Raw genomic sequence first — 27379 nt, forward strand, 5'->3', positions numbered from 1 at the left:
GCTTTTTATAAATATTTTGATTTTTGTGTTGAGGTGCAATTGAAAACCAGTTGATAAACATTAATATATGTGAGTCTTCAGTTTTTACTGATAAAGAAAATAAATAACAAAATGTCCTAATGCATTGCCGTGTGCAGCATTCAGTACAGATGACACATGCTTCTTCAGTTAACATCCTCGTAGCTCAGCAAATGATGGAAAAGTTCTTTTTAACATCTGTCTCTTTACAAGATAAAATATGTCTCTCAGCAGTTATTTGTTTCTATAGTCTTTATGGCTGTCTCTTTATGAAATTATTTCCAGGGCTCCCATTTTTTGATAATTGTAAGATTATTTGTTGCTATTACCTCAGTTTTATAAAGCAACCATATGCTTTACTTTGAGAGAGCACTTCAGTGTCTTGCTGAAATGGGGTCTGTACTAACAGAAACTAGAGGATGAGACAACTATATATAACAACTATGTATAATTAATTAATAATTTGGAATTTGTACCTCTTACATTGGGCCACTCTTTCACTATCTTCCCTGGTTCGAAGATAGTTCTTACCTGAAGGACTCTATTGAGTGTAGACTCATTAAGTTAAACTAACAGTGAACAGAATCAAGTTAGGCTAATTTCAAATTGCTTAAGTTCTGTTTCTCGTTAATTTGTTCTGAGTCTTCTTTTGCAGGGGAAGAAGCACAACTATGAAAACAGCTGTTATCATTTCTAAGGGTTTTGTTGCTAATAACAGTGGGGAAAAAAGCCATTAGAAAGGAAATAAAAAAGAAGCGAGGCACTCTCTTATTTCCACAGATTAAACATAAAAATGATTACCTTGCAGGATTAATAGAAATATAGATTAGATGTAAAATGTAATCTATAGTGAAAGTTGATGAAAGCACCTTTCAAGTTAGCTTGATGTGCATATATATTACCCAGAACTAGTACTGCAATATATGCATACTTGCCCTGAGTTCCATCCTATCTGCTTGCTTATGTTATCTATATATTTGGGGAAACTTTTGTTTTAATGGAAAATGTTGTCATAAAGAAGAAGAATGGCAGGAAAGAGAAAACACAACTGTAGGAAAGTGTCAGGATTTTTATTTTTGTTGTTTACTATATTTTGGGAAGTTTCAAGTTCTACCTGTGATGTATTTTGAAATATCCCAGAACAGAAACTGTTATTAGATTTTAATCAGCTTGGTTTTTTTTCTTTTTTTAATTTATCCTTCAAGGAAATGCATAACTTATATGGAGTTCAGACTTTCTTCCTGTGTTTGGAAGACAGCACTGGAGCCTCCTTTGGCATTTTCCTAATGAATAGCAACGCCATGGGTAAGAAAGCTTTCTCTGTAGGTCTGGGCACTGCAGTTAAATACCTTTTAGATGATATGTTGGATTGGGATCAGAACTCTGTGTTTCGTGTACACAATGTAAGCAATAAGTAGCTCACAATTAACAGGAAGATTGTGCTGGACCTAAGGGTCAGAAACCTGTCCAAAGTCTGTGCAGCTTTGCGCAGGTGTGCAGGACCCTGGAATCAGAGACTAATTTTGGAGTGAGCAGTACTTGAAGGTGAACGCCTTTTAGTCTGTTTAGATAAGCATGCATATATGTATGCTTTGCAGAGCTTTTCACATCTCTTGAGGCTGGAAAGTTGTACTAAAAATTTAAAGAGAAAAGACTGAGCCATTGGATTTCTTCTGATTCTCTTCCCTGTAGGATGTAAAGGAATGGAAATATGGACATTTAAAAGAGTCAGCTGAATACATATCCCTTTATTTGCCAGTTCATTTAATGGTTTTGGGTTCCTTAGGTATTTTTGGTTTGTGATGTTTTCTTAAGTAAATTTTCTAAGCACCAATTTGAAAATTACAAAGTTATTTTAGAATTAGCTGATATTCAGAATTGGTTTTGTGCACTCTTGTCTGGCAGAATTTGTGGTGCAGCCTGCTCCAGCAGTGACCTACAGAACCATTGGTGGGATCCTTGATTTCTATATCTTCTTGGGGAACACTCCAGAGCAAGTAGTCCAGGAGTACCTGAAGGTATGTTTAGCGAGAAAGACTATGGATTGAACAGATTTTTAAAAGTCGTGGGATTTTTTCATGGGTTTGTTTGTTTGTTTCACCTCTTTATATGACAGTATGTCTTCACTATGTTATCTAATAATTGAAAATATGACTCAGTATATATTTAACTAAGAATAACTGTTAGTATGTCCCTAATGTGACTGCTGTCATGAGGAATAGCTAGCTGGGGATAAGCTGGGATGTAGATGGTTTTAGCGGCTGTTATGGGCAGCTGAAACTTAAGCACTACTTTTGCTGGAGATGCTGCAGCAGAGGCCATGCAGCACCTTGAGGACCAAGAAGTCTGTAGCTGCTAAATTCATCAGTCTTTATGGTCTGACTGATTTACACAGTGGTCATGAGAGCTAGAGATGGTCTACATGGAATAATTTATGCTTCTTTGCTGGGGCTCACTCTTGTTATAAGGACAAATTCCTGTTCATATGGCAATATTACAGAGTAGATAATGTACTTACAGATATGTCATGGTTTTATGGTCATAAGATATCACAGATATCTTTTGCACTTCTTGTGGTCCACTTAGGTTTCAGTGATACCTTAAAGAAATATTTGTATTTCTTAAAATAAATTAAAAAATCATAGAAAAATATTGCATTAGGGAGTGGGCTGCTCATTTCATACACTTTAGCTTAGTGTATATTATTCAAATAGATTTGAGGAGTATGGATCTAGGGAGATGGGGACCAAGATGACACACACAGTGTCCACTGATGGTGACGATTTTTGTTCTCAACTTGCAGCTCGTGGGACTGCCAGCGTTGCCCTCCTACTGGAGCCTGGGCTTCCAGCTCAGCCGCTGGAATTACGGATCTCTGGATGAGGTGAAGAAAGTAGTGGAGAGGAACAGGGCGATTGGACTCCCTTATGTAAGTATGGGGTTTGAGAAGGGCAGCAATTCTGTGAAGGCAGAGCTCTGCAGGAGAAATAACCCAGAGATCCTGACCGTGGTGGTGTTCTGCAACTGGTTCATTTCACATCAGTTTAAATTAGTAAATGTCTAATATGTAGGCTTCTGGTGTCAAAGGTTTTTGTGCATTTTAATGGTAGACCTTTATCAGAATGTGGGACATGGTGGGGCTTAATTACAGTAAGTTTTATTTGAGCGCTTTATTGTAATACTTTTTCAGTCATATTTTCCAACTATATCCACTTATCTTCTCATATTGCCTAATCCATTATTTTTTTTTTTAATTGTCCTGTGGAAACTTATGGAACCATACATTATACTTAATTGACAGCCAAAGGTAAAAAACAATTAACTTTTAAAATTATATTTCAGATTACATTAGCCTGATGGCTTAAATAGACTAAAAATTCCCTAATGTTACGCTAAGAGTTGAAGAAGAAATGTTTGGATTTTAGGGGATAGCTCTTGAAGTCAGGAAACTGCAATGAAATAGCCACATGTCCAGGGGCTATTTGAAAGGATGCCAGTATACACGGTCATTTAAATTCTGTTAATGTTAAATGCAGCTCTTTTTAGGCACAAAAGATGTGTCAGTACCATTCATTAGGGCTGTAAGTATGAGGTGAAACGCACATCGTTTGCGAGTGGTCTTGACAGCATATTTTCTGCCAAGCTGCAGTAAAGTCCCTACAGTAAATTCACTATAGGACAAATGGGAATTATCAGAAGAAATTGTGTTGGACAAAAATACAAAATATTGTCACTTGTCATGTTAAAGCTGAACTATCTTCTCTTGCAGGATGCTCAAATTACTGATATTGACTATATGGAGGAAAAGAAAGATTTTACTTATGACAAAGTGAAGTTTAGAGATCTCCCTAATTTTGCAGCTTATATGCATGAGTATGGACAAAAATATATCATCATATTGGTATGCATTTAACTATTTCTTTTTTCCGTGTAAATACTATCATTATAAATATTTATTATTATACTTTGCATATTCTATGAAATTCATTGTCTAACATTCTAGTAGTCTATAATAATTGATGGAGTGTATCCTGGTTTCTTTTTATTTTTTGTTTTCTAATTTTATTTTAGGATCCTGCTATTAGCACACAAAATCTAGTTGATGGCAGTCCATATGGAACCTACGTCAGGGGAGAGAGCAAAAAAGTCTGGGTTAATGAATCAGATGGAGTAACAGCATTAATTGGGGAGGTAATCACGTTTTTATTCATTTGAATTTGGTCTGTTGTCACTGTTACGGTTTAATTTGGGTCAGGGGGCTCCTTTTAAACTCTCATTTTCTAAGTTGCTTGTTTTTAAGTAAAATTATCTGCCAGCGAGAGCTAAGTTTATAAGGTCTCACTTAGGATATGATACTTCCCAACCTCTCTTGATTTTTTTTTTTTTTTGCAATTTTTTACATTAATCAAAAAGGAAAACTAAGGTAGTTTGAAAGCTTAAGGAACAATTCATCAGCCAGCTACTATTTATTTTCAGTAGTGACTGAAGAGGCAGCTCCCACGTTATCCTTTTAATTTATAATTTTAACTTCCATTGAGAAATTTTTCTGTTCTGTATTGTTCCTTAAAAGAAAGGCAATTGAAAACTCCAAAGAAACTCATTCTCTTTCTACATTCTTTCTGCATGCAAGCTAAAGTCACTCTAGCATTTTGTTGTTCCAATGGCTTCATCAGAGCACTACATTAGCACTGCCCTCGATGGCTAACTCTGAGGGTTCTGGTGGACAAATGGCTGAACATGAGTCAACAGTTTGCCACTGCAGCAACGAATGCAAATTCAATCCTGGGCTTCATTCACGGGGGCATCACTAGCAGAGACAGAGATTTAATCCTCCCACTCAGCATTTGTCAGGCTGCCCCTGGAGTACTGTGTCCAGTTCTGGTCCCCACAATTCAACATAGATGCAGACAGACTGGAGAGGATCCAAACGAGGGCCGCAAAGATGATTGAAGGGCTGGAGAACCTGCTGTATTAGGAAAGACTGAAGGAGTTAGGTCTTTTCTCCCTAGCGAAGAGAAGGGTCGGGGGAGCTTCATCACAGTATTCTAGTACTTAAAGGGCCGTTACAAAGAGGACAGAGGCTCTCTCTTCACAAGGAGCCACGTGAAGAATATGAGGGGCAACAGGTACAAGTTGCACTGGAAATTTTTTACAGTGCAAACAATGAATAACTGGAACGACCTCCCCAGGGACATGGCAGAGTCCCCATCACTGGAGATTTTCAAGATGTGACTGGACAGGAATGATCTTATCTGGGTTCCCTTTTTCTTGAAAGGTGGGACCAAATAACCTCTCAAGGTCCCTTTCAACTTGGACTGTTCTGTGATTAATTATTTCCCTTTTAATATTACAGGTGTGGCCAGGAGAAACTGTGTTCCCAGACTTCACCAACCCAGACTGCACTTCCTGGTGGGTGGAAGAATGCAAACTGTTTTATAACGTAGTGCCATATGATGGGATCTGGATTGTAAGTAATTCAGAACTTTCATTTTTATTTTATTTTATTTTTAAAAATAGACAAGGATGGATGTTTATCAAATTCAGTTTGCATCGAATTTGAAAGAGACGTTTACTATTACTAACCTGAAATGAGTGTGGATGTGTATGTCTTCTGGTGTTGAATTTGCAATTCAAATTTGAATTTTAAATTTTAATTTGAATCATTAATCACAGCATTTAAATGATCAGTGTGCTGTTTCTTGGATGTTCAGTGACACTTTAAAATGCTTCAATTGATGAACCACTGCTAAAGGCAAATGCTAGCACACTCCTGTACTTGGAATGGCAATATTTGGAGATCTGCATACCTCTCAGTGAGTGTGTGCTAGACAGATCCTGAATAAAGGGTATAATGCATATAATCTATGCATCTATGCTCCAAGTAGCTCATGGAATTTCCAGTTATTGAATCTGCAATTGCCATTCCAGATAGGGATTTGGAAAAATCAGGCTCCTTAGACAGATTCTCCCATAAAAGGACTAAAATACAGTCTGGCACGGTGGATTTTAGGTACAGTTCATGGAAATCAGATGAGATTAGGAACCATTTTGATTTACCAGATTAGGTTTTCAAAGTAGCGTCCTGTAATAAAGCTTCTAAAAGTGGGTGCCTAAAAGAAATCTGTGCTTGAACTCCTCAATCCCTGTTTCAGCGCCTTCTTCCCTTTATTCTTTTTGTGTTTTTCCCACTTCCTTTTACTTAAAAATAAATAAATATTTTGAAAGAAAATGAGATTCTACTGAATATTTTGCCATACATTTTAAAAAGCTGCAACATTTTTTAATTAATCTGCATGGCAAAACACAGTCGTTCAGCTGCTATGTGATAGAAAGAGGTTTTTTCTCACTTATTTTTGCTGATTCTATGGTTCCATTACGCCAAGCTATGAAGTATAAGACTGCAGGTCTCTTGCAGAGATCAAATACTTTGAGTGAAGCAAATGGGTCACTAGACTACAGTGCCCCCATGATGAATTTACTTTCTTCTTCCATGCGTGCTTTTCCTGCAGCACATTCAAGGATGTGCATAGAAATGCACTGACAGCACTGACAAATAAGATATTCATGGAAGTAGACAGCAAAATTTGAAAATATAATGGCTCAGAAAGTATTATAAAAGAGGTATTTAAGAATAACTAGTCGTCTTGACTAGATGTCTGTATTTTGACAGAAAGTAACAATGTACACTTGCTGGTTGTGTATTTCTCTTCAAATACACGCTCCAAACCAAAGACATTTCCTTTGGAGATGTGTGGAGTTGGCCACAGGTAGGGACAATGTATACTTGAGCACCTCGTGGAATTTCTTTCTGTGGAGGGATAAGATGTAGCTCTTGCGACATGGCATTCACCTGCATATATAAGTCTGTCCAACACTGAGACTTATATTAATACAGGAATGGACCAGGTCAGTATCTGAGTTATACCATTCTTGCCTAATTGTATGGTACTAGTTCTAAGTAATTATTCCTTAAGGGGTAAGAGAATAGAACATAAGACTTTGTTAGGAAAACATACTGGAGGAAACTTTATCACGTTCTGCGTCTTATCTTTTCAGGATATGAATGAAGTATCTAACTTCGTTGCAGGCTCGAAAAGCGGTTGTGCACCGAATGACTTAAACTATCCTCCTTACACTCCCAGTAAGTCCATCTACTTTAACCAGAATGCAAAATATCAAAAAGTTTATGAGTTACTGTGCAATTGGCTACAAGGATGCAAAGTGATTTTAGTGTAGTTCTTATGGGTGGGGTTTGAACATTACTACTGACAGAAAATACTGGTATACTTTGTCCCTTGTCAAAGGCGTGGTTTATATAACTGGCTTTTATCCCTTTTCAAATTATTACTGAATATTATAATGGCCTTAATTATGTCTGATAATATAATGATCCTCTTTCACTATCAGTAGTTTTCGAGATGTATGAGGAACTAAAATGGAGTTCATAATTTGTATTAAGTAGTAGGTTAATGTAACCATTGCCAACATGTTGTCAGATAATGATTCAGAAATTTAGAGCGTAGTTCTCAGTTAGTCCTTGCATGCAAGGATGCAAAGCTCAAGAGTGAAAAGGTCACAGAGCAAAGATGAATCAAACCAGCAGCCAACAGTAGCATTTTTTTTGTAGTAGTAGTAATATTGGCCTTAGTGCAAACATTAAAGTGAAAAAAGGGCTTAAATGTCATCAATGTGCATTAAAGACTGGAAATATTCGTAATAAAAATGTGCTTTATAAGTGATATTTGTATTTCTTTACTAAAGGTATTCTTGAGAAGCTCATGTATTCCAAGACACTTTGTATGGATGCAGTGCAGAATTGGGGAAAACATTATGATGTCCACAGTCTTTATGGATATTCCATGGCCATATCAACACAGAAGTAAGGAATGCATCCTAAAATCTTTACAAAAAGGTTTCAGAACAGTACATGGCCTGCATTTTCAAAAACTGCTGGAGATTTCACTTCTAAAGGAACATGGAAACCTGTTCCAGTTCCTGGAAAATACTGTATTATATTTAAGCCAATGTAGCTAAGGCAAAATCTACTAACTAAAGTTAGCAACAAAACCCACACATTGGTTGTCAACGCTCTATAGAAAGACTATTTAAAATTAATGATGTCTTGAACTTCGCTAAAAGACATCTGGGTTACTGTAAAGGAGTCTACATCCCTGGAATGAGTAATTACTGTAAATCAGTAGTGTAAATCTTCTTTATATAAAACTATTGATGTCCAAGTTGTCTTTTTTCCTTTTCATAATTCCAATCTCATTTCCTTTTAAGAGTCATTGAAGCACTGTTTCCTGGAAAACGAAGCTTCCTCATTTCAAGGTCTACTTTTGTTGGATCAGGAAAGCACACAGGACACTGGCTGGGAGATAATGCAGCAACATGGGATCACTTAAAATGGGCAATACCTGGAATGCTAGAATTCAACCTTTTTGGAATTCCTTATGTATGACATTAGTTTGTGACATCCTTTCAGAACATATAGATAAACAGTAACTCTATCTCTATGATAACGGATTATCTAATCACATGCTCTCTAGATAACCACCTTACTTTTTCAGCTCCAAATTAATCCCCTTCAGGAATCTCTTTTTAACATCTTTTTCCAATTACTGATATTTGGTTTAGGCCACATATTTTGATTACTGTGTGGTGAGAAAAGTGTGGGTAGCAAACATATTATTTTACATATCCCAAGCTACTTGTTACTTCTAGTAATTTTTAAGTAATAATGATCAATGTGAAAGACAGTTTTCCTTATCATTTCAAATTAAATAGAGACTTCCTTTTATAAGGGAAATAGCCAAATTCCTTGACATGATTTAAATTTGTATGACTCTAGAGCTTTTCTATAACGTATGCATATTAGCACCAAACAGGAATGTAAAGGTTCAGAAGAAATAAAACAATGGACAGTGTTAGCTAGTTATCAGTTTAATTTTTCATGCAACATAATTTGTACAACATAGACTGAATTTGAAAGAAGAAAGGTACAAATGTGTTGAATGGCTCAGTCACTCTGGCTAGCAATTAAGGTTGAATTAATGCATCTCTGAAAACTAGAAGTTTTGTGTAGAGATTAGAGGTGCAGTGTACATCCAACACTTCTGTCTTCATTTAAAGATTGGAGCAGATATTTGTGGTTTCTTTGACAACACCACAGAAGAACTTTGCAGACGATGGATGCAAGTAGGAGCATTTTACCCATTTTCGAGGAATCACAACTGTGAAGGATTCGTGGTAAATTGTGCTTTCTCTTACAAAATGCTTTGTGTTACACTACCACATTCCCTTTAATAGTATCACTAGTCATTATTACCATCAATAACGATTATGTGGCTAATCAGTTTGAAAATGGCAGAACCTTAAGCTCTCTTTAAGAAATCTTAGATCTGAGAGGTTCGGCTTCATGAGGGTTAATTGCATGTACTTGAGACTGCACTTATTTGGCAACAGTTTCGTCACCATCAGTTGTGCCTATCAACAAGGGCAAGCACTCACTGCTGTGTGACCCATCAGACTAACTCTTGGGAGCCCTTTAAGCAGACACCTGGCCGTGTGCCAGGGTGAAATTTGGGCTAACCCTAATGTGCCCTTCTTGCAGATGAGCAAGGAGGGACATGCAGTGCAAAACACGGGGAGCCCAGAGGAACAGGACCTCAGGTCACACCACCCAGAAGGCAAATATTGTGCCGATGTGCACCACTGAATTTCAGCCTCTCTGAAAGAGCAGCCACATTTCACATGTTTGCCAGACTTTTCTGCATGATGAAAATAATAATAATCTGATATTTGTTTCCAGCCTCAGGATCCAGCTGTGTTTGGAGCTGATTCAGTCTTGGTGAAAACCTCCAAGTATTACTTGAACATTCGCTACACTTTGCTGCCCTACCTGTATACACTCTTTTATAAAGCTCATACTCAAGGAGACACAGTTGTTCGGCCAGTTTTGCATGAGTAAGTTTACTCATCAGCTTTTGTGGTAGTTTTATGAGGAATAAAAAAATCAGACGCATTAAATGTCGTTAAGGACTTTCTAAACGCTGATGTAGTCTGTGAAAATGCACATTGAAATATATATAGACAACTTCTCAATGCATGAAACACCCTTTTGGAGTAATCAGAAGAGTAATCATAAACGGTCTGTAATTTCTGCATATATGCATATATTATTACCAGTCACTCTTGCGAGTTGCTATGAGATGTTATTGTCAGCTAATCAAATTATTCTCCACCTTCATATCTATATATTAGAATATATGTTTCCTTGCCTGTAAACTCTTGAATAAGCTGTGTCAAGAATACAGGAACACCTCCACTTTGACATGTGTGGAGAATACTAACTAAACTAGCAAGACCTTAACTTCTCATCTTCAGATTGCCTCAGATGAAAAAAAAGACAATTTTGATGTGACACTCTTCAGTCATGGCTCTAGACAATCAGTACCCCAAAATGCTGGGATTGCTGATGATAGTATAGTTCCTAAAAAGGAGTTACTCTTATATCTTGCCCAGGTTCTACTCTGATGAAGTGACGTGGAGTGTCGACAGGCAGTTCCTGTGGGGTCCTGGGCTGCTTATTTCCCCTGTACTTGACCCGGTAGGTTTGGCTGTTTTGGTATCTATCTCCTAACCACTTCTTGGGGCACAGAGACACATTGAGTCACCAGTTCCAGCTCTTTTCTCTGCCAGGGGACAGCAGCATAAAAATCCTCAAATTACACTATTCCAGTCACTCCTTTATTGCTCTGATTAGAAACCACCTTCCAGTGCTGACCCTTTGTTGTTCAGTCTTGTGACAATTCTGTTATCCAGCTTAAAGGTTATAGCTTCTCTACTATACATGTATTTCCTGCTGAATTCACACTCCCCCTCCTTTTTCTATGCTGAACAAGCTGAACCACAATTGTAGGCTCTGCCATTTCCCTGAGGATCTCAGAAATTTGCTCTGGTCCTGTTCTAGTCTGAACTCTTCTCTTGACCAGACCTGTAAACTCTATTGGCAAAGCAATTGCAGAGGGCCTTGTTTAGCACAGCTCTATCTCCAGTGGGTTTTGCTAGATCCTTAGATTGTATTTATATTTTATTGGGTGCATCATATTATGGACTCATGGCTGTTGATGAATTCCTAACAAGCCTGGGTTTTGCCGCTTTTTTTCTTTCCCCCTTCATTTTTGCTTCCAGTGGGAGACCCCACAGCATATTTTTATCTCTGCCGAAATGGTAAATCAGGTACTTTGTGCTATTAGATCCCACTCCTATTTTCCAGTCCTCTAGGGAGCCAAAGTCATCTGATCTGATATTCTGATTCACCTCAACTTTGAATCTTCTCTGAATTTTCTTCAGAATCAGCTTGTCTTGCTGCATTTCAGCTTGTCTGTGATACAACAAGGAAACAAATAGATCTTGGCTTATTCTGAGGTAGAATCTTGTAAATAATGATTGTTAACACCTGTAACACATATGCCATGGAGAAACACAAAACATTTCTTAAATACCTAAAATGAAAGCAAGAATCTGAAAGATGCCAGCCCAGAAAAATGTGAAAATAAAGATGATATAGAGCTACGTGTGAATATGATCACTGGATTTGAAGCCAGTGTGACTTTGGTTTGCATACAATGAGCTGCCGCCTTGTGGAGCAGTGGTTCAATTGTCTCCCAGCAGGTTTGCCAAAATTGTACTTGGATTGCTGTCTTCCCTTCTGGACATCTTCATAAAAACCATTAAAGAAAACAGCAAAGAGGAGACGTATCAATGATTTTCTCAATGTGGACTTTAGTTTTATTGGAATATTTAGTTTATTCAATTAAGTTGCCTTCAAATATGAGAGTAATTTGTTTGTTCACCTTTCAGGGTGTGGATGTAATTCAAGCATATATTCCTGATGCAGTATGGTATGAGTATGATACGGTAAGTAAATGCAGAGGATACTATGGGGAAATTTTCTACATGGCTATGTGACAAAATAAGATTGTCAGCTCTGTTCTGGTGACAGAGACCTAAAGTAAAGCCGGCAGGAAGGCAATGCTGGGAAAAGGGATGGAGGGTGATGGGATAAGTGCCTGCATCAACACCTCAAGAAAAAGGCACAGAGGTGTAGAATACAGCCCAGGAGATGGGAAGACAGGTTGACTGGAAACTTTAACAAAGATCATATTTGAAATAAAATAAAATAGAATAATTCTAATTATAATACACAAGAGTCTGCAGTTATTATTTACTACTGTCGCTTCTTCAATAAGTTTCCGGCTGTTGTGATGGTCCTTTTGATAGGTGAAAAAGGACGTTGTTCATGTCAGAGTCCCAACAGGACTTCCTCTCTGCATTGACTGAGACCAAACCAGCGAGAGATGTTGATTTATAACATTACATCATATTGATAAGCAGTTGTTTTATGTTTATGTGCCCATTGGCACATAAATATTTACATAACTTAAGCCTTTTCTAAAAGGAAGCATTAAGGTGAAACTCAGGACTTAAGAAACCATTCACAGCAGTAAGTAATGCAACGTACCTGTTCTCTTTTACATCCTGGTCAATAAGGGGGCAAAAATCTCAGAGAGAAAACAATGGACCAGTATGTACCTGCCAGCAGACAAACTAGGACTTCACTTGAGAGGAGGCTATATTTACCCTACTCAAAAACCAGCTAACACAACATTTGCAAGGTATGCTTCAAAACTGAATGCTTTACATTTGGGGGTTTTTCCAAGACTGGACTGAGGACTTCAGGTTACAAATCAGTAGCAGCTGATTGCATTTAGCATTTTCACCTTGAAATATGGGAATAACTGTAAGCCACTCTTCACTTCCACAACTGTTTACACTGCACGTTCAGTGACTAATTACAGGTTTATTTGCATGCACTTTGTATCTTAATATGTTTTCATATATTTTAATCCATTTTCATGAAAATGAAAGGCAATCAAGGACTTATCTAAGGCAATTCTCCAAGTATTGTGACCCTGTTGAGTGTCTCCATGTTCTTAACATGAACATGAAGGATGTATTAAGGCTGTTTAGATATTTGATATACACGTAAGACAGAAATCTCTCTTTCCACAGCCGCAAGAATCCAATGGGACTTATAATTGCTCTGGATGACAACAATGCAGCTTCTGGGGATTTGTTCTGGGATGACGGAGAATCTACAGGTGAGCAGTTATCAATAGTGAAGTAAGTAGGATTAACAAAACACTGATGTGTACAAGTTCCAATCTTCTGCTGATTTCATGCATCAAGAATAAGGTATTGTTGTAACATGCTATTAATACTTGATTGTTCCTTTTTCACCACTTTGAAGTGGAAAAACTGTAACTATTATAAATTTACTTTTGGCTTGTTCAGGTTTCACTATAGCCTTAAATAAGTAAAGGTTTGGTGCGTTAGCATGCCGACTGTTAAACCTTGCTGTCAAGACTGATATATATTCTGGTACATATCCAAATTAGTTTCAACGGGTGCAAGAATGCACATAATTAGTGTTAGACACTGAGAATCAGTAGAAAATGAAAAACTAGCACTGTTATTAACTCTCTGGAATTATTTAAATTGCTTGTGAAAACAGTAGAAATTTTGAGAACTCAGAAGTACGGTATTGGAGCCAGCATTTTTTTGCCATCTGGTTTCCCCAGCATAGCCGTGCATAAGCACGCGAGTAAGCGTGTTTGGGCTTTAATTGTCATGTTGCCAACCTCGCCTTTAGTAAAGCTGCCGGAGAACTTGTTTCCCCCTGGGACAGTCACTCTGATTATGCCAAGGGCTGTCAACCTCATCTCTTGCGATGCACTGGCACCGACACTACCTACCTCACCAGGTTTTTTCTGTCAGACAATTTACAACACATATACATTTCTGCTTAGGGTGAGATTAAGGTCGCAATTTCCCTCAACTGAAGTTAAAATTTTAAAAAAAGCACAAACAAACGCAACACAAACGTCCAATATAAAGTTAAATTTATTTTGACATTCAGTAAAAGTAATGCTTTTGGAGTACATGGATTTCTAAGGAAAGCAGAGTTCACTACAGAGCAACGGAAAGAACCTTTCTGTTACATATCCATAGAGATATTCTTCATTTTAATCTTGAGATGTAGGGAATTTTGAAAAATGAAATGTCTTGAACTGTGGGATTTCCTGTGGGATTTCTGAGCATTTAGTTAGGCATCCTGTTCCCATTAAACTGAAAAGATTTGGGGTACTTAAATCCTTTAGGCTACTTCTTCAGCCTTTGTCCTTTATTACGTGTTTTTTAGGAAAGTCAGCAAGCAGTTCAAAGGGTTATTCTGAAATCATTTTTTGAAGAACTTTTACAAAATACTCAAGCTCATATTAAAATGATTTAAGAGCTTGTATTTGACAGATTTTATTGTTTTATTTGCAACGAACCATAACATTCAGAGCTAAGGACGTTGTTTTATGGTGTATGCCAGTTAATATTGTTGCATTTCAAGTAGACCTGATCTTCTCTAAGTCATATCCTACTTGTATCCATAGACTGCTGTCAGTGGCAAAAGTGTCAGAGCTGTCCATAGCTACCTTTATTCTTAGTCACAATCTATTTATTTTACTTGCACAGAGCCCTGCAAGCAGCTCTTGGGGTTCAACATTGCATCCCCTTTCCTAACTGCGTAGCTACCTTGTCCTTCTACATTATGCATTCAACCTGTAGAACACTCTTTTTTATTTTAACTCTACCAGTCATACCTCCCAGAAAAACTTTCAAGCCTCTACATTTTTTTTTAATTTTTTGAAAGTTTGTGATGCTTTTAAGAGATAGAGCTGTGATTTGGCTGATTATTGCTGCCATAAACATGGAAGGCCTTGGGTGGTTGCTGATATGACAGCTATATGTACTCCTTTGTCAAGGCCTAAAATAACAAAGCTATTATTGTACTCACTTCTGTTGAGAAACAGAACAATAAAACATCTTATGATGCTATTTCCTGCCCAAAACTTACAGGTTGCAGTCTTTTCAGGGAAACTGTTTATAATTTGCTTGCAATGACAGTATTTTTCTTTTCGTACATGGAAAAAAATGCCAGATTGACTCAACTTCTGTATTTCTTTGTCCTGGTGCTGTGTTATTTCCCTCCTCTCTTATGGCCCCATGGCATAGATTATTAATAGTATTGTCATCTTTGCATGAAATGCGCCTATTTAGGGTGTTTTAAATGTTTAACTTTGAGCCATACATCTACGTTTAAGAGAAGTAAAGAAGGAATAACAGTTGAGTTAAAAATCAGTACATTTTAGAAAGCTGATTTCAATGACTTTTTTGAAAAATTTGGAAAATTAGTTCTCCTGGAAGACTGGCCTAAGGAAAAAAGAAAAAGAGAACTGTCAGTTCCTCAACAAAGTAAACATTTGAGTTGCTCAGTGCCACCTCTGAACGCAGTAATGATAATAATTAACAATTTATTGGTCTCTAGCAGTGGCACAGTCCTGCTTTCAATGCCATTCCTTTCTGCACTGAAAGTGTAACTTCTTTGTTTACATTTTAGGTACAGTTGAGAAAAAAACATACATTTACTACGAGTTTACAGTTTCCAATGTAAGTATTTTATTTTAAATAATTTCATTCTTGATTTTTATCAATACTATCTTCAAAGGGCATTCTTTCCTCCTCCTTATTCTCCTGTAGTATTTTCTGAGAAGCGAAATGTTTCACAAAGTCAAAGAGGAGCTATGTTCAAAATACTGTAATTTAGCTGGGATGAAAATCGGCTGTTTGTCTTTTCTTCCGCCAGTTAATCTAAGTATCTAAAGAACTCCTATTTCCTTTCACATAACAAACTCAGCAGCAATATTTATTGAGCCAGAGAACTATAAAGCATCAGTGGCAGTTAAAACAGAGTCAGAAAGGAGGTGAATGTAGTGTTTGTGATTCTCAGAATATTGGCAATTTGAAAAAAGTCTATGTACACTATAAAAATATAGCTGAATGTTCCCAAAGAGTGAGAGGAAGACCTACGCCTTGTCTGAACCTAAGGAATCTACGCCATGACTACGTTTTAGTTTTTATTTTTTTTTAAACTGAAACTGCCTTGTCACGGTTAATTTATGGCAGGGAGGAGTCCAGATAGTGTTTCTATTCAATATTAACTGGAGATACCATATGAGAAGGATTCAAACTAATATGATAACGTATCTTTTGTATAATAAAAATACCTGCCAAAGTGTCCTGGTTTGAGGATGTGACATAAAGGTATTCTTTCCCTTGCCACGGTGAAACAGCAGGGCAACAATCGAGAGAGAATGCATAGAAACTTTGGAGTGGAAGCAAAGTAACACAAGGTGGAAGCATGTGCATTAATTCTTTTTTTAATCATATAATCATTTGTAATTGTAGAATCATTTATAGATAAGCAATTTCAGTTACTACCGGAGTTTGAAACTCTTTTATCTGTAGTGCTGTTGAATTAAAAATTAACATAAACTTTCATGTGGAGAGTAATAAGAAAGTTATACACTGGCATATGACAGCCATGGTGCACTTCTGCTCTTTGGACTCTTTAACAATAACTAATGCAATTAAATAGGATCTGGTATCTTTATATCAGGAAAACTGAACAGGAGCCTTCACTTGTTAGATCCTGGTCAGACCACGGTGGAGTAGAGGTTAGCTGCCCTGTCACAGGCATGTGTCAGCCTTTTCTAATTTTTGAAACAAGCAAAAAAGGAGGCTGAAACACAACTATAAAGCGTATTATATACATGATAGAAAAGCATTACTGTAATAACAGCAAGCAGGGTAATAATTAATATGCTATGAAAAAGGTATTAGCTTACTTTACATTACAGTATGAAGATCTAATTAGAAAAAAAATCCAAATCAGGAGGATTTGGGGCACTTTTTTTTGGTTAAGAATGTAATCACTATATTATTTTCCAGAATGCTCTACAAATGAATGCTATAAACAGCAATTATACTGATCCAAACAACTTGAAATTTGAAGAAATCAAGATATTGGGAGCAGTCCAGGAGATAACATCAGTTACTGTATCTCAGAACAATGTTGTGGAAAAAGCTACGCCTACTATCACCTATAATCCTTTAGAAAAGGTAAAACAATAACAGGGAAATGGGAAGTAAACACCTTTGAAATTGCATCAGCTTTCTTTTTTATATATTGTAAAGAGCAGTACTCAGTACTGATGTTTCAACAGAATACATCGTGTAATTTATTACAAAACAAAAGTACAATCGCATTGAACTCACTCAGCCGCATAGAAAGTGCATTTAAGTTTTGGTCCCAGAACCTCAGTGCAACAACAAGTTTAGTTATGCAGTTGTTCACGTAACTTCTGAGAGGAATAATAGCTTTGTGATTATGTTTGTTGTTGGAGGAGGGTAACAAATACTCGTGTTTTAAATGAGTATCTATGCATTGATATTTAAAACAAAATCAAGCACACTGTTTAAACCTCTTTTATCACTTTATACAGAGTTTTTCACAGAACAAATATAGGAAAGCAGCAACAAAGTGCATTTATGTGCAAAGCAAGAAAAACGTGCCGCTGCTAGTGGGAAGCTTTCATCAAAGTGCTTTCTCACACAAAGGGTAGCGCTGGCATTGCTTTCAACTTGTATTGTACACCTTCTTTAATTCCTATAGCACCTCAGTTACCTGTTATGTTATCTCAGTTACTGAATCAAAATAAAAATATTTTAACTTTTTCTTAGCTCTTGCATTCATATTTCAGAATGAAGGAGGTGTGCCCTTATCTTTATTCCTGTTTGCTTCCAAGGAAGCTGTGGGATTGACTCCATTTTTTTAGATTCTTAATTTTTCAGATGTTATCTGCAAGAATATCAGTTGCTTGGTATTTGTTATTTGTAAAAGAGAGACTATAACAAATGTTACAGGACAGGCTTTTTTGTGAGTTGTCACATAGGAAAATGTATTGTTCCTGAGGACCAGCATCTCTGCTGGTTGAAGGAAAGATGGATGTGATGTGGGATTTAATAACTGTTTATTGTTTAATATTTATAGGTTGCTCATATAACAGGACTTCAGCTTGAACTGGGAAAATCCTACACAGTAAAATGGACTCAAGAACCGAGTTTCAATGGAAGGTTTGATTGTTATCCCAGTCCCAATGCAACACAAGAAAAATGCGAACAACTTGGCTGTGTCTGGGATGTAAGCAAAAAAGATTTCGCTAAACTAACGAAACAGAAATGTTTCCAGAATCATAGCTTTCTCTTTGCAGTTGTTACAGTGGAAAAAGTAGTCTGGCAGATTTGGCAGATTTGACAGATTTACATAAAACAGGGGCACAGAGAGCAGCAGGCCTGTACTAGCAGGTTTATTTACCTCACTAAAACTAAGGTAGTTGGCAACTGTGTGAGCTCTTCCAAAGTATATCAGAAATTGAGGAAAAATGTGGTATTTTGTAAAGTCTTCACAATGAGAACAATCACCGGTTGGAATACACTCCCCAGGGAAGTGGTAGATTCCCCAACATGGCACAGTTCTAAGATTCAGCTGGACTAGGTGCTGGGCCATCTTATCTATACTGTGCTTTTGCCGACAAAGGTTGGACCAGATGATCCTTGAGGTGCCTTCCAACCTCATGTTCTATGATTCTATGAAATCTGAATTTTACAGCTTGGAGACATCTCCAAGGCATGAAGACCAAAATTCTCTGCTAGCTACCCCTGAACCAGCAACAGCTGAAGTAGCTGATGGAATGTCCTTATTTTCTTGCACTATTAGGAATATTTTTTGTCATTTTGATTATTTGGAAATGGCTTTTCATGTAGAATCAAACTCTGGTCCTGTTTTGAACTGGAGATGTTTTGAACGCTTGCTCAAGTTGAAAGGCGCTTTGTATTTGGTGATGACAGATGAATAAATATTCATTAGCAATTAAGATGTGTGGAGCAAGCATAGTTTCATTTGGAGCAAGCATAGTTTCATTTGAACAACTAGGCAGGATTGATGGTAAGTGTCCAGAGGTGGAAGGCTAATGCATTAACCTACATCAGCTCATCTAACCTCAGAATACCTAGTTGGAGTGTTTATGTTCAACTGTAGCAGGAAACTGAAAGTAATTTTGATCTTGCTGTCAGGAGATCTTAGATAAATAGGATGTAATTCTCAGTGGATATTTTAAGGATAATTTGTGTGAATAAAGCCAATGGAAAGGTCTCATCTGATGTTGCCTGAATATGTAATGGATTTTGGGCACATACCCTTGTGTGAGCCAGAGACCAGAGATCAACGGGATTAAAAGGTAGGAAGGTTTCGGAATTTCAACAGGCCAAAACTAAGCCGTGTTGTGGGATTAAGCTGAAGATCACAGACACAGGGAAATTAAATCCACCTTCTCTGTGTAAGGATTCAGTTTCCTGACTAAACTATTTATACAGCCATCACTGGCTTGTTTGATTATATCTGATTTAGTGTAGAGACCAACAGGCTCTGTATGACTTCTTTATTGTTCACAAGTTGCATTAAGCTTTTCCTAAAATTCTCCATTTTACAGCAATCTGATCAACATGGGAATTTTGGATTCCACGCAAGTAGCTAACAAAACGTACAGCAGGCCAGTGTAACTCACTAACCTGGAACTTATTTCTGTTTGCAGCCAGCAACTTCAAACTTGAGTGTTCCACCCTGTTATTACAGCTCTGACAATGCTTACTCTGTAGACAAAGTAGAATACACCTCATCAGGTTTGACAGCCAACCTCACCTTAAACAGTGCCAAGACCAGAGCTAATGAGAATTTCACTACACCAATTAGTACACTACGCTTGGAGGTGAAATATCATCTCAACAACATGCTGCAATTTAAGGTAATATCAGTTCAGAATTTCTATGAGTATGTAACGTCCCATTATTAAATATGGTCTTATTTATGGAAATTATAAGGGTGTTTTATAATCAATTTTATATTACACAGACAGTAGCACCTTTGCCTAAATATGTTTCTCCTTCTTACCAATTAGTTGTTATTGCTCTTAGCTCACATCTTTTTTTGTCCTGTAGTTCTGTACTCAGTTTTACAATGAAATTATATGAATCAAAGGTATAATGTCAATGCAGATGTGTAATGTCAACCAAAAACTCTGGAACTAAAGATGTTTTATAGTATACAGGTAAATTTATCTATAAACGTTATCATGACTGTACAGTTTATTTTTGCCTTAATCATTCTACTTCTAAAATTTTTAATACACTATTGTTTAGATTATGATATATTACTGTTCATTTAATTATACTGAAGTATGTGTGATGCTTTAAAATGGTCAAGCATCAAAAACTAACTTCTGTCAGTTTTCAGAATACAGAAAACTTTCAAACGAATATCTTAAAGTTGGCTAAAAGATTAATCAGAAAGGTATTTACCATACTTACTTATATATATACACCTATATTGTAAATATAGGTATATATTTTAAATCCCTAAGTTTTGCTTTGGTTTGGTTTGGTTTGGTTTGGTTTGGTTTGGTTTGGTTTTTTTCCTCCAAATCAAATACTATGAAAGAATTGGTTAAAGAATATGCCTTGAAAGAAAATATTCATCTCAGCCAGTGTTTTCAACAATTTTCTGTATTCATTTTAGTTCAGATTTCTATCACTGTAGCTAAGATTTCAAACAACTCATTCATTGAAATTAATTGACTTTTACTTTGTAGATTTATGATTATCAAAATGCACGATATGAGGTTCCAATACCACTAGATCTCCCAAGCTCCCCAACGAGCACGGACAACGAAAGACTTTATGAAGTATCAGTTCAGAAAAAACCATTTGGTATACAGGTTCGGCGCAAAAGCACAGGAACAGTCATGTAAGCCATAATCGTTTTATTTTATTTCTCTTGGTTTTGTTAGCTCTTTTCAAGCCAAACCATTTTCTTGTGTACTGCTTTTTAAATACCTCAAGACTGGCTTATGTATCCTTCCCATGAAACGGCTCTGTCTGCCAAATGCTGCTCCAGCAGAGATGGCTTCATCATTGCATAAAGAGAGCACTGACCAGGAGGTGCCCTGAGCAATATCCTATTTTTTCTTGTCATTATCTAACATTTTTCCCGTCACTTCATAGTCTGACATTTGCTAAAAGTTCTCTACAACATGTTGAAGCGCAGAACATAAACAACTCCAAAACCTGTTTCTTCTGTAGTTCCCAAGTATACACTTCCTAAAATTTTCCTTAGGTGACCACAACGTTGATCATTAAGGACTGCTCATTTTGTTTAATTTTAGGGAACACTTAGGAAAAAAAATAGAAGAAAGTAGTGTCTCAACTAACTTGCAGATAGATTTTGGTAACGTGACAGCTAATAAGTCTGACAGGAGCTTCATTTTTTTTCCTTGATTAAAGTTAAGTCAGAGCTAGAAAACAGAGAAAAATGATGTTAGCACTTGTGTGTGTTATGTTTTTTATTAAAAAAAAACCCATTCTTATGTCATTTTTTAAAGTACTCAAAACTTAATTGTAAGCTGAGTTGCTTTTTGCCAACCAGAGCAATCATTCAAACTGCAATTCAGCCTCCTGTAATGATGTAATTCTTTGGCAGCGCATCATCAGGTTGCAGTTTGGTTTCCAACTGTAAAGATGCTGATTTACAACAAATGAGACCTATAAATACAGTTTCAGTGTAATCTGCACAAAAAGTCCAGTGAACTGTAAAAAGCACCTTATTTACTATATTCCATGTGGCACCAAGGATCGGTCTGTGAGGAAAATACGATCATACTCTCTTGAAACACGTTTTCTCACTGAATTGCCGGAATATCATGCAACTTGCCGTATATTATCCCTGTGCATAATATATAACCCTCTGAGAGACTGAGAGGACTTTGTGTCTCTAGACTGTGTATCAAATTCTCAGACATCCTCATTTCGCATGTTTTAAGTTTCTCTATAACTGTAACAGTTTTATTCTGCCTTTATTGAAGAGTGAGAGTAGCCTAAAAAAAGCGTCTGCCAGCTAAACACAGCACTGAAGATGCTATATTCTTGTTTTTATTTTCCTCTTTCCATTTTAGCTGGGATTCGCAGCTACCCACTTTCACGTTCAGCGACATGTTCATTCAGATTTCTACCCGCTTAGCTTCCCAATATATATATGGATTTGGAGAAAATGAGCACACCATGTTTCGACGTAACATGAGCTGGCACTCCTGGGGAATGTTCACAAGGGACCAGCCTCCTACTGTAAGTAGAAGCAAATATGGCTTTTGGACCAATGAGGCTAATGTGTGGAGGTGTTCAGCAGGACTTTAAAGTCTAGTGGATGTTTGCTGGTACCGGACACACCTATTGGCTTTGATTGTATTTATCGTGGCTTATAATTTGGGTGGTGTCTCAATGACAACACACTTCTCCAAACCTATCCTTCGCAACCAGCAAGACCAATGTTTGGAGGCCCTGAGTCAGATATCAGAAGACAACGAATGGCTTAGAAACAGCAGTGCATTCCTCCTTTTTTTAATTCTCCTCAGTTAATTATTCTGAAGGCTAGATATGAGTCAGGACAACTCCTACTACTACGGGATTAAATTTGTACTTCCAGCAGTAAACCAGAAATCTTATGTCTATGTGTATACTTGTGTCATTTCCTACGAGATAGCACAATGTTTCCAGTTTGCAGGGAATGACCAATGAAACAGTGGTGGTTAATTATAGCTCTAATTTCCAGTTCACATTTCAATATATTTTTGAGTAAATGAAACATAACAGAATGTCACCAGCATCTCCTGATCATACAGACACCTGCTAATGTTTGAAAAGAAGGGAAAGTTTTGTCCTGTGGAAGCACTTTCTCATTAGCAAGTTTTAAAGGCAGTAATACCTTTGCTTTCCTTCCTGCCTGGTCAATCTGAACAAGACTGTCTCAAATTGTGAAGTTGAAAGTGATCTTCTAAAGATATGTTTTGTACTTATGTAGAGTGTAAGTATATATTTTTGGAGGTTATTTGTTGTGTATTTGGCAGTTGTGTGTCTGGTCTTTTATTAAATTTATTAATAAATGTAAATAAGTGAATACTTGTGATGCTTCCCCAGGAAAATGTATTTTACTTTGTTTGCAGTACCACTTGAACTCCTATGGTCACCATCCATTTTACATGGCTCTGGAAGAAGATGGCAATGCCCATGGTGTTCTCCTGCTTAACAGCAACGCAATGGGTAAGAAAATCTTCACTTTATTTTCTCAATGTTTTTTATGGTCAGTGTTTTGCAACAGTGGCTAATCCAGGCATCCTTTTCTCATTTCACTTCTTCCATTTCCAGATGTGACGGTCCAGCCAACCCCTGCCCTGACATACCGCACCACTGGAGGAATTCTTGACTTCTACATGGTTTTAGGCCCAACGCCAGAACTTGTTGTTCAGGAGTACACTGCAGTAGGATTCTTACTCTCTTACAAACTAATATTGGTTTTTGTTTGCTTGGTTTGTTTGTTTTGTTTTCACCTACTCACCACAAATATTCTGTCTTATTTTTAGCTGATTGGACGACCAGTCATGCCACCCTACTGGTCTTTGGGATTCCAGTTGTGCCGCTATGGATACAGGAATGACTCAGAAATCGCCCAACTGGTGGAGGACATGAAGAGAGCTGACATTCCCCTTGTATGCTGCTAGCAGTTAACGTTTGAGCTCAAGCCTGAATTTTTGATTTCAGAGTATTAACTAAGCCCATTTAAACACAAAACCAAAAACAAACGAAGAAAACCCACCACCATGGTAGAGTAGAGCAGACTATGTTTTATGCCAGAGCTGAACATCTCTGTACACTCTGGGCCATGTTAAATTTAGGCCTTAGGTTGCTTTATTTTCCTTATCGTTCATACCAAAGAGGCACCCAGATGCCTTAGTCAGTCATGGGCTCTCACCATGCTGGCTATGAAGGGGCAGTGATCAACAAGAAAAAAGAGCAGAAAAGAAAATGAAGCAGCATCGTTTCAACGGTATATTGCTCTGTGTCAAGTTAGTTATGATTTGGCACGGGTTTTTTTTGGAAAGTTGGAATAGCACATAGATCTCACAAAATTATACTGTAAAACCAATGTGACTCATTTTAAATGTAATTAACATCACTGTTTCAATGCAGAACAACTGTTTCCTTATAGATATGGTAGCATACATGCAGTTTCTGTGTACTTACACATATGTACAAATCCAGGACTTTTTTATCTATCATATTAATTTCTACCCTCAAACTAGATGCAGTAGTGAAAAGTTTATTTTGTATTGGACTTGCTGATAGGTTGTATAATATTCATTTAATAGCTTTACCTTAAAGTTACAGATGCTTCCAATTTTACAGTTCAAAAGTTCAGTAGTTCACTTATTTTAGCAGATTTTCAATAAATATATGTTTGGGGAAAAAGAAAAAATTCATTTTACATTAATTGTTTTTGTGAACCGCAGGATGTCCAATATGTAGATATTGACCATATGGAAAGGCAACTGGACTTCACCATTGACGCACGCTTTGCTGGATTACCGGCTCTGATTAACAAAATAAAAGAACAAGGAATGAGATTTATCATTATCCTGGTCAGTTTTGAATACTGCATTTAAATTTCAATATATCATTGCTGAATGCAGCATATATTCAACAGCGTTTCTGAACTTGTTTTTTGAACATAAGGGTAAATGTGTTTTTATTGTAGGATCCAGCCATCTCTGGAAATGAAACCGATTATCCTGCCTTCTCAAGAGGTGTGGAGGACGACGTCTTCATAAAATGGCCCAATACCAATGACATTATATATTCCAAGGTACTGTTCTTAAAAAGATGATGACAGCAGAGGCATGCTGTATCCAAGAGAGCAACACGTCAGCCTAGACTTCAGTGCTAGCCACAGGGGGAAAGTGCTAATGCTATATTCATGCCTGGCTGTAAATGACACATTGAATAAATACTACAAACTGAATTGTCTTCAGTTTGTGTTGTCTTCCACATAGGTATCAGGGAAGAAAATGGTTATATCTGTCCGTTGCTGATGCTCGGTTTACATTCAGTGTGGTTTGATTATTTTAAAATGTTCTTTGTCCTCAGGTCTGGCCATTCCTTCCCGATGTACAAGTAAATGAGTCACTGCCTGAGCAAACCCAAATAAAGGTAAACGTTGATACGATTTGGTTATGGACTCAAATCTAGACAGAGTAGCACACGAATTAAAGAAAATAGCAGCAAACTAGTTGGTAATTCTAGTGGGAGGAATAAGGTGCAGAAACTGGCTAGCCTTCCTAACAGAGCTAAAAATGTTAGGGAACAAGTAATTTTTTTTTTTTTTTTAATTTTTAAATTTTTAAAACAAATTCCAACATTTTAACAGCAGGTTGCTTTCAGTCCTGTATCTGTTTTGGTTTCCTACTATTTTTACAGCTCTATGGAGCACACGTTGCTTTCCCAGACTTCTTCCGCAATTCCACAGTGGCGTGGTGGAAGAGAGAAATCCTGGAGTTCTACAACAATCCCACCGATGCCTCAAGAAGCATCAAGTTTGATGGCCTGTGGATTGTAAGTGTAGCATTCCATTTCTGGAATATTTTTTTCCTCTGCCAGACACTAGCAGAGTGCACCACATTTCACATATACGTACTGCTGCTGAAGCTCAGGGGATATCTGGCGTTAAATTGTCATTAAGTGAAATAAAAAAACTAGGCAGAAGGGAAAGCAAGCAGAGCACCAGGCAGAACCTGAGCCCCCAGTCAAAGGCCCCACTTTGGCTCTAGGTTGCACACTTGGGGTGCCTCAGTGCATCATGACTCCACTGTGACACTGTCTGCACGGGGAAAACGGAGTCCAGACTCACTGTTCTTCCCTTGAAACACTTTGCGTCTCCCTGTTCCTGCACCATGCCACAGGTGAACGTCTCAAGAAAACATAGAACGGTAGCCTGAGACTGCACCTGCAAGGGCTCCTGAGGACTTCTACAATGCTACTTGTTTGTAATTTAGAATTTAGTGTGTTTTATAAATGTGTAGCAAATACCATCAGGTTTTCTCTGTGTTTTTAGGATATGAATGAACCCGCAGCTTTTATGAATGGCGCCATTGGTGGGTGTAGAAATGACCTCCTAAATATGCCACCATACATACCTAGTAAGTCTGATCACTCCTTAAAAAAGTTTTAAGTCGATCTGGTTACTATGTAATTTCGTATATGGTATATGTGGCTTAAATGCCTGAAGTTAGGTATATAAAACCACAACTCTTAACTGAAAATGGGCCTTTATTTCTGAGATTATGGGCACACTTCAACCTCATCTGTTTCAGTGGGAGCAGTAACAGCATGGCACCTTTTAAAAATAAAGTTATTTCCAGCCACTTGTCTGCATATGGATTTTGATACCTATTTTATATCTAGGTGCTTTGCTTTAGGTACGGTAGAGAATGTAGTTCTCTGTTTTGGTTTTCTTGGATGAATAATAAAACTAATTAAAAATTTAGAAAAGATCGTTGTGTCTCCTCTCATTACCATTTATCTGTACAGTCAAATACTTGAAATACTTAGCTTTCTTAGCGTCGCTTTACTTAAGTACTCATGTAAAGTAGTACTAATCAATAATTATTAATGGTTTATTAGCATACTCCTGTTGCTTACTGTTTCTTCGGTTCTTAAGAATGATTTCTCATAAATCGTCAGGAAGTTAATATTCAGACACAGACCGTACCCTGTGCCACACACATTTTTCTGTTTATATGGATGATATGACAATGTTTACAAAGATGTGGAGTATCTTCTGAATTTGGATATATGCTGTTTACTTTTTAAGCCTCTTCAGCAAGAGCATCTGTAACTGAGCTAGTAACACACTTACAGACCCAGATGCCCACATAGGAATATTAGAAATATTCCATTTTGGAAATGCTATTTTTATAATTACAAATAAATAAATGACAGTATATATGTCTAAAAAGTGAGCGAAGGCCAAAGAAATTATGAAAATTCAGAAAAAGTAACTCCAATCATTATTGAATGTTCATTATTTAAAATTAATATTTTTTGTTCCCTTCCTGTTAGATTTGGGATACCGGTCAGAAGGATTAGCTTTCAAAACACCATGCATGGAAGGGCAACAATATCTTCCAGATGGTACCCCAGTTAGACACTATGATGTCCACAGCCTTTATGGATGGTCACAAACAAAACCTACCCTAGAGTAAGTGAAATTCGTGTAAGTTGTGTATGTTTCCAAAATATGTAGCAAATGAGTATTCTGTGTCTACAGTCTTACGGCTAAAACTTCCAACAGTTTATTTAACATGCCTGAGAAATCTTTGGTTTTATCCTAATATCTATGATTCTTCACTTCATCCAGAAGTGGAGTTTGGAGGTCAGAAGTTTGAGCAGCAGTGCCAGAGCTCTCGCA

The 27379-nt window shown here is 37.1% G+C and overlaps 1 protein-coding gene across 2 annotated transcripts in view; it reads left to right on the plus strand.

The window, feature by feature from the left end:
- SI (sucrase-isomaltase) overlaps positions 1 to 27379 on the plus strand; it is a 49973-nt gene that overhangs the window by 8972 nt on the left and 13622 nt on the right. For both annotated transcript variants that reach the window (XM_074590692.1, XM_074590693.1), the window contains 30 exons: positions 1224 to 1323; positions 1924 to 2036; positions 2822 to 2947; positions 3788 to 3919; positions 4090 to 4209; positions 5372 to 5485; positions 7075 to 7159; positions 7780 to 7897; positions 8302 to 8473; positions 9151 to 9267; positions 9830 to 9984; positions 10543 to 10627; positions 11884 to 11940; positions 12574 to 12698; positions 13096 to 13184; positions 15533 to 15582; positions 16924 to 17094; positions 18026 to 18175; positions 19626 to 19835; positions 20679 to 20833; positions 22038 to 22206; positions 23082 to 23178; positions 23284 to 23396; positions 23499 to 23624; positions 24426 to 24554; positions 24671 to 24778; positions 25060 to 25122; positions 25390 to 25524; positions 26024 to 26108; positions 27031 to 27169. In XM_074590692.1, the coding sequence (XP_074446793.1) occupies positions 1224 to 1323; positions 1924 to 2036; positions 2822 to 2947; positions 3788 to 3919; positions 4090 to 4209; positions 5372 to 5485; positions 7075 to 7159; positions 7780 to 7897; positions 8302 to 8473; positions 9151 to 9267; positions 9830 to 9984; positions 10543 to 10627; positions 11884 to 11940; positions 12574 to 12698; positions 13096 to 13184; positions 15533 to 15582; positions 16924 to 17094; positions 18026 to 18175; positions 19626 to 19835; positions 20679 to 20833; positions 22038 to 22206; positions 23082 to 23178; positions 23284 to 23396; positions 23499 to 23624; positions 24426 to 24554; positions 24671 to 24778; positions 25060 to 25122; positions 25390 to 25524; positions 26024 to 26108; positions 27031 to 27169 (3608 nt within the window). The remainder of the gene's footprint in view (positions 1 to 1223; positions 1324 to 1923; positions 2037 to 2821; positions 2948 to 3787; positions 3920 to 4089; positions 4210 to 5371; positions 5486 to 7074; positions 7160 to 7779; positions 7898 to 8301; positions 8474 to 9150; positions 9268 to 9829; positions 9985 to 10542; positions 10628 to 11883; positions 11941 to 12573; positions 12699 to 13095; positions 13185 to 15532; positions 15583 to 16923; positions 17095 to 18025; positions 18176 to 19625; positions 19836 to 20678; positions 20834 to 22037; positions 22207 to 23081; positions 23179 to 23283; positions 23397 to 23498; positions 23625 to 24425; positions 24555 to 24670; positions 24779 to 25059; positions 25123 to 25389; positions 25525 to 26023; positions 26109 to 27030; positions 27170 to 27379) is intronic.

This window comes from Larus michahellis, chromosome 6, assembly GCF_964199755.1.
Source record: "Larus michahellis chromosome 6, bLarMic1.1, whole genome shotgun sequence".
Lineage (NCBI taxonomy): Eukaryota > Metazoa > Chordata > Aves > Charadriiformes > Laridae > Larus > Larus michahellis.